This window comes from Marmota marmota, unplaced genomic scaffold, assembly GCF_001458135.2.
Source record: "Marmota marmota marmota unplaced genomic scaffold, marMar, whole genome shotgun sequence".
Taxonomy (NCBI): domain Eukaryota; kingdom Metazoa; phylum Chordata; class Mammalia; order Rodentia; family Sciuridae; genus Marmota; species Marmota marmota.
This window is the reverse complement of record NW_026000229.1, coordinates 50,938,303-50,946,240: the sequence shown is the minus strand read 5'-3', so window position 1 is coordinate 50,946,240 and position 7,938 is coordinate 50,938,303. Positions and strand designations below refer to the sequence as shown.

General features: G+C 36.7%; 1 protein-coding gene across 1 annotated transcript in view; it reads right to left on the bottom strand.

Moving 5' to 3' along the window:
• Window positions 1-3,231: 3,231 nt before the first annotated feature.
• Window positions 3,232-7,938, bottom strand: part of Peli2 (pellino E3 ubiquitin protein ligase family member 2) — a gene marked incomplete at its 5' end in the record, with an annotated part of 118,505 nt that continues 113,798 nt past the window's right edge. Inside the window, one exon of the mRNA XM_015480916.2 lies at window positions 3,232-7,914. Within this exon, the coding sequence (XP_015336402.2) occupies window positions 7,348-7,914 (567 nt within the window). The remainder of the gene's footprint in view (window positions 7,915-7,938) is intronic.

Genomic DNA, 7,938 nt, shown 5'->3' with positions numbered 1-7,938 from the left:
AGAGAGAGAGAGAGAGAGAGAGAGAGAGAGAGAGAGAGAGAGACCATTTGCTGGATACAAAATATATACCCCAAAGGCATACCCCCACTCACTCACCACCTCCAGCCACACTCTACCTACTTTACATTACCACTCAATTAATCCAGTCCGGGGATTAATTCAATGATAGGGTTACGACTCTTAAAACCCAATCATTGCTCCTCTAAACTTTCTTGCATTGTCTCACACATGAGCTTTTGGGGGACACTGGAGAGACCTAGAAACCAAGAGTGTAGCCTTTGTAGATGCAGCTAAAGAATCTCTATTTAAAGCCAAAGTCTCAGGAAACTGATGGAAGCTTAAAGTTCAGACCTGGAATTAAGCAAGAAAAAGACCATAATACCCCTTTTATCTAACAACAATGACCTTAGTATTCTTCAACTAGAACCCATTTAGAAGACAAAAATGACGTGAAGCTTCAGAACATTCTGGGCACCCCAGTGCAGCATAATTTTCTTCAGGGTGGCACAATAGTTCGAAGCAGTTTGTTGAGGCTTACAGCTCTGCAGCCAGGACAATTGTGGCCTCCTTTTGTAAGACACAAAGTCTGTGAATGCGCACCTAATCGCTTTTCCCTCTGTTCCCAAAACCACATTTCAAAACTGACATATAACAGTCTTTCTGGTGAAATAACTGATAAACAGACCAAAATGAAGGTGACATCACAGCTAAAAATTCCTTTTTTGTTTAGAAAGATACATTTCCAAATATTTGAAGTGTTAATCTCTGGGTGATGGGATCATAAGTGGCTTTTTCCTCTTTATATTTCCCATGTTTTAGATTTTTTACAATAGTTCTGTATTAGTCTTTATTCCACTTAGAACAACAGTTTGTTAGTAATGAAGATATTGAAGGCTTTCAGAATATCATTCTATGCTTTCATCCTAAGAAGAAAAAAAAGCAGTCGATCCATAAGAATATGAAGCTGTCTTCTAATCTTTTGTTTTTGGAAGACTTATGTTTATGTTTTCTTTAACGGGCAAGTACCAGTGTGACAGAGTGAGCTACTCCTGTGGGGAAACTAGAGAGAAAACAGGGAAAAAAGATGTGTATGCAGGATCTCAGGAGAGGAGAGCAAAAGGCCTGGGGGAGGGAGTATTGGAGGTGAGAGACACTGAGGGGTGGTATTGACCAAATTATATTCTTATATTTTGTGCATGGAGGAATATGCAACAATAAATCTCATTTTTCAAAAAAGTGGAATGAGTTATGTTTGAAGACTATGGAAAACATCTCTCAAATTAGGCAAAATTTGAAAGATTCTGCGTATTTTCATCTGAAATCACCTAAGATTATAAAATGGTATTTTGATTCTAAGACAAAATTTGTCACAATCTAACATCTTTGAGTTTAGAATGCATATTTTAAGTAAGTTTTATTGAGATATCATTCATACACTATAAAAGTGTCCCTTTTAAGTGTACAGTGGTTTTTAGTACATTCACATAGTTGAACAATCACACAAAAGCTTAGAACATTTTCATTACCCCCCAAATAAACTCTGTACTTAACACTACTCATTTCTTATTCCTCTTTCCTTAACCCCTGTCAATCACTAATCTTACTTTTTTTTCTCCATGGATTTCCCTACTTCTGACATACACAGTGTGGCCTTTTGAATCTGTTTTCTTGCATTAAGTGTTTTTGAGGTTCATCTATGTTGTAGTATGTACTGGTACTTCATTTTTATAGCCAAATATTATTTCTATGGATATACTACATTTGCTTATCTATTCCTCAGTTGATTAGTTTTCACTGTTTTGCTCTCATGAATGCTATGAATACTTGTGTTCATGTTTTTGTGTAAATGTTCTCAATTCTCTTGGGTATATGCCAAGGACTGGAACTAATGGATCACATAACTGCATATTTTACCTTCTGAGGAACTGCCAAATTGTTTGTTCCAAAGCAGCTGCATCATTTTACCATCCCAGGTGTTTGGGGGTGCTAATATTCCAGCTTCTTTGCCAACATTTGTTATTGTTTCTTTTTATTTTAGTCATCTTGATATAAAATGGCATTGTATTGTTTTAATTTGCATTTCCCTGATGGCTAATGATGTTGAACATGTTTTCATGGGCTCACTGACCATTTGTGTATCTTCTTTGTAAAAAGTCTATTGAAATACTTGACCATTATTTGATGGAGTTGTATTTTTAACTAATGAATTGTAAGAATTTTTTCACATTCTGGACACAAGTTCCTTGCCAATCTGAGCTTCACATATTTACATATTTTTTTTTTTTTTTTTTACGAATTTTTTACTCTCTTAATAATGTACAAAACTTAAAATTTTGGTTGCCCAATTTACCTCCTTTTTCATTTTGTTGTGTTTTCTTGGTGTAGAATCTTAAGAAATCATTGACTAAGGTCACAAGGTTCCCCCTCCACACACACCCCTGTTCCTCCTAAGAACTCTATAGCTGTAGCTCTGTGATCCATTTAGGGTCAATGGTAGGGGTTCAACTTCATTCTTTAGTATGTGGATATCCAGTTGTCTTAGCTCCATTTGTTAACAGCCCCCCACCGTACACAGTTTTGGTGCCTTGCTGAATGGGATGTATCTTACAATTATAACTGGATGTGTTTTTCTATAGTAACACATCTTATAATTCATAGCATCTTAGATTTGATAAAAGTATGGAACACTTACCTTTTAAAATAAAAACCTTATTATATAAGTGCATTTTTTTGGGAAATAAAAATCTATTTCCCTCAATAATACTAAGAATCATTGAATATCAATGGGATGAGGAAAAAACTGTCATACATGCATATATTTTCTTATGACAGAAACACCACCTTAAGGCTTGAAGGCTTTAATACAATCCTTATTATGTTAAAAATGAAGAGAGACTGTTACAAAAGCAGTAACATGACTATAATGACCATGAAGAAAATTAATTCTATCATCCAGGTTAAATTTTCCTAGAAATTAGATTTATTTGACAGTGATAAAATGTCCCAAGAAACAATGATATAAGCACCAACTTTAATAAATTTTTGATTTTCAGAACCCAGATTTAAATATGTATTGTGCAGAGTATAAAACAATTAACAATAAACTCAACTATTTGGGATTAACTGGGAAGTTTGAGAAATGCAGAAATCAAGCCTACATTTGTATCTTCCTCCTACTATCCTGATGAACCCAATGACAACCAGAGTCTGAAGACAAATGACTCACAAACATAGTGAGATCTGTTTAATAGTTTTTGAAGATTTTTCCTGTAAAATGGCTTGTATTTCCACAGGTACAATAGTGAAGAAATAAACTTTTTAATTTGACATGAAATATAAAAGAACAATTTTACAAATATATTCATAAAATTTAACTGCTCATAACACTATACATGGTAAATATGACCACCCCCTTAACTTCTAGACTATTCAATACAGAGAAGCAATCTGCCATCTTAGCTAAAAATGAAACACTTCCCTTTCATTGAGTTTATTTTTTGTTTGCTTAGAAACATGTTAAGAAATGGTTACGTACAACTGGAAAAATATTTGCCCCCATCCTCGTTTAGGGGTTCTTTACGAGGGTGAAAATTTATTTGAAAGGGTGTAAGTTTTATTAAAAAGAAAATACTGAACCTTCTTTTGTTTTACTGCTTCAGCAATGCTTTTAAAAAGACCCTGAAGTTGTCTCATTGACCTTTGGGTCATAAATGACAACAGCGTGGTGTTCTCTGTCCATAGCTGCAGAAGAACTTCATTCTCTTGCCCCACAAAGGCTAAACTATGGGGACATAAGAGTAACATCCAAGGGAATGGACCTGCGTCTGGCTTAAAATAAAAATCCCCTATCAGAAATGCCACTGTTATGCGGCAAGATCACATGACATTAGCAGGTGTTCATCCAGCACAATGAATGGTGTGACCACACCTCCTGTGCACATCCAAAGGACAGAATGGCTTTCAAAAAGAAAAGAAGTGGAGCAAAATCCAAGAATTGCAGGTAACAATTCTATAATATATAGTACATATAAATTAAGTAGAAAATGTGCTCCTTAAACTCTCAAAAGTGCCCAAATAACAATACTGAGCTCCCAAATAACAAAGGTTTGAGATTTTTCTATGTCAGCAAAAACAAAAGGCATTGAAGCTTTAGGAAGAGTTCACCTCAACTTTCCTAATACAGTATATATAATAACTTAAAATGATTTTCCTATTGGTACTGGAAAATAAATTCTACTACAATCATGTTTATGCCAGTTCCTGGCATATTTCTGCATCCAGATTCATTAGTCTCCTTAATGGAGCCCATCAGTTTTCCAATGGCTTTCTCCTTTCCTTAAACCCTAACCCTGAAATTCTATAACCAGTTATATCACGTGGCTTCCCTGAGGCACAAAGGTACCAAACTCTAATTAACTATTGAGGAATGATAAATATGTTCTCTATTTATATTAAAAGATTTTTAATTCTTTTGGGCCATAGTTGGGGTAAAAAAAAATCCACCAGAAAGCTTAATACTCTGCAGTGTGACCTGTAGCCCTTTTTGCAAAAAGCTGAACCAAATAAGGGAAATGTTGAGAGTTGCAGCATGCATGACCCGGCAGCACCGATTATTAATAAAAAATTTCAGTCTAGAAAAATACTCAGAGTTGTACCCCATCCACTCTGAATCCTTTTTTTTTTTTTGTAGTAAACTGACATAAACAACTGAAAAGAAAAATATCTATGGAAATACATCACTGGAGTTTTGCTTCTGGAAACCTATTTGAAAAAGGCATCTCGGTTAGGCTGAGACCGGGACAATTGGATTCCTTATGTGTACAAGTGGTCGAGTGGGGCATAAAAGCCAGACATAAAAGCAAGAAGTGACCTTGGAGACATGACCTTTACTCAACTGTATTACTCTACTTTGGTGAGCTAGAGTTTTTTATTTTCACAAACTAAGTTGCTTTCAAGTCTTCAAAAAAAAAAATCTCAATAGTCAAAATTATAAGGGAATCTTATGAGTAGCTTAGGTGAGTGTGGTTTCCTTTTACAGATGTGCCACCTCTCTGAGGTTCCTTAGACTGGGTGGGAGAGGACCTCATTTGGAAGCCAAAGGAAAAGATGTGTAGCCATAGCAGGTGGCACTCTCACCCGTTCCAAGAGCTTGGAATTTACTGCCCAAATTTCAACTTGCACTTAAGCTGAGTTTAGTAAAAGTCAGAAACTTCAGATGGTAAGCTTACTTTTGGGCATATATAACATGCAGAAGTACTAGATTTATAAATAGTCCTTGATGTGGAAAATTATGATATCAAAGCATAATTTTCTAGAAAAAAAAGTTGTGTTTCTTTTGGTAGGTGAAATTCAGCCTTTCTGGGTACAATACCATTTACCTTACAAGATGATCCTGGAGTATCAAGAACCCTCAAACCACTCTCTAGCTATAAAACAAGAAAAGGGACAAGTACCTCCTTTATCATTCTTCAGAGCCCATAGACTCATAGGCTGAAAAGACAACTCTATCAACAAAGCTAGTCATCAGAGATTCTGGCTAGATCAGATGGCACTTAATACACTATTCTAGGCAATTTCATCTTTTCCTTTTATTTTCTGTCTGCAGGTAGAGTAAGATATACAGAATAGAGGAAGCTACTAATAAGAAAACTGCTGTAGGATTTTTACATCACTTAAAAATTACCAAAAGAAAACCCAAAACAAAAATACCTCATCCTCAACAATGATCTCCGTTGAAAAATAAAGCTATTTTAAAACTGACAGGCTGAACTTTAAAAATATTAAGTCAAATTAAGCAGCAGCAATTAAGAGTAATAAATCTTATCACTTTAAGGAAAAGAGTATTCAAATAGGTTAGAATGACGGGAAATAGGCAAACTGTTTGCCGGTAGGCAAAATATGGAAAAACCAATTCAAGTATGAATATAGTACATTAGAATCATATAAATTACATATATTTACAAAGATTAGAAAATGTAAATCAAATCTTTGATGGTCCATGTATGAGGATGTTAGTTTAAATGAATGCTTGCTCCACGAGCAGGGGCCTATATTAGCTACAGATTCTCTGCATTCTGGGAGCAGTGATACTCTGGTACCAAGCACAGAGAATGAGCATCCAAGAATTATTAATCAAAATGAAATGAAACTAACAGAGAGGGATGGTAGAGCTCATATGAAATTCTGATTTAATTATTCCTCAGTAAACACTCATTTGCTCTCAAAAATCAGAAATTTCAAATTATCTCTGCAGATGTATCACTTGGTTTTGTGTATATCTAATGATCACATTTAAATTTAGTTTGATTTGCAAACATTTTCAAAACTTAAAGGGCTCCTTTCACAGCAAGGGAAGGTGACAGATGGTGGAAAGCGACTGAACAAAAATGACTGTATCATTGTGATTTGTTGCTTTTAGGCTCATAGAATTTTGGCTTTCTTGAGGAGGAAGAAGAAGAAGAAACCCTATAAAACCCAAACAAGTGGTTTTAAAAAGTAACAGTGTATTTTTAATCACTCTTAAATCTTAAATAATTCAATATGCAGATAAAGTTGGTATTATAGTACCTAGGCCATGACTACTGCTGTAATAGTCACCCTCCATTAAAGAACTTTTAAGAGCTGCTGTTTTTTAATCAAACAGTCCTGGCCATATAAGATGAGGGTAAGGGACAAACCACATCAGGCAGAAGTAACAAAAGGCAGACTAAGAAATTATGGAAAAATTCTTTGTTTGAAATGCCAAGTATTTGATGAGTGACTATGTAAGTGAATTCCACTGAAGTTAAAAAAAAATCCCACAATATATGAATATTGTCCTTCCAAGAGAGTCAGAAAAATAAATTAGAAAAATGCCCCGGATTTCAAAACAAGCCCCTGTTCCTAAGGTCTCCTGTTCACCAGTCCTGTGCAAAGCGCCACCCTAGCTGCATCAGGCACTCCAGACACCGTACATGTTTTGGGTAACGCCATCCCACACAGCACGTTTACAGTGACTTTCAAATAAATTTCTTCTATATTGTAAAATCTTGTCCAAGTTTACAAAGGAAAAAAAAAACTTGGTTAAAAGCCCAAGGTTAAAAATAAAAGCATGGCAGTTGAAATCCAATTATTACACAGATATTATGGTTTAATCAAGCAGACTTCAATGACGATGCTGCTGTTTTGAGCATGCAAGATACCACTGGTATCTGTTCAACTCCTGCCATGTTTCATCACTGTGTCCCCCCTTTTTTCCCAGTCTCAGTCCACCCTTTCCCTAATAAACAGCATTACAAAAAGGTATAATTCTAGTTAGTGGCAAAATCTTCACAGTAACTTGTTAATAGTAGATGGCTGTCAAGGGCATCAGTCAACTGGACCTTGGAAAATCAATTTAATGCAGTTTTGCTCCCCAACCAGCTGTGTGGCACAGAAAGGGCAGGCAGCATGAAATGCGTGAGTTCCATGAGGCAGAGGAATCTGAGACCAATATTTTGCAGACTTTTCTGAGCACACATGTCCACAGGGGGTGAAAGCGTGAGTCGGTGGTCCTGCATCTACGTAAAATCCTGCCTCACAGCCAAGCCAGAGAGGTACGTAGGGGCCCACAGTCCTACACATGGGACACTCCCTCTCGTTGGCCTCTGTGTCGCTCCGATGGCCCCAGTTGTGGTACCCGTGAACATGGCCGCAGCTGAGATATGCCCAGGGCTGCTTCTCCTCTACCACTTCTTTCCTGTTGATGCTGGGGAAGACCAGGGTGTTGAGCCCCACAGGACACTGGGGTCGCGCAGCATTGATCTCCTGCCGGAGAGCCTCGATGTGTTTCTGAGTCGGAGTGTGGAAAAGACCGTCTGCTGTTCTCCACAGAAGAGTGGCTCCACACAGGTCAATGAGGGAGCCATCCTGCAGGACGTTAGTCTCACTTTCTACCTACAATGGGTTTGACAGATATGC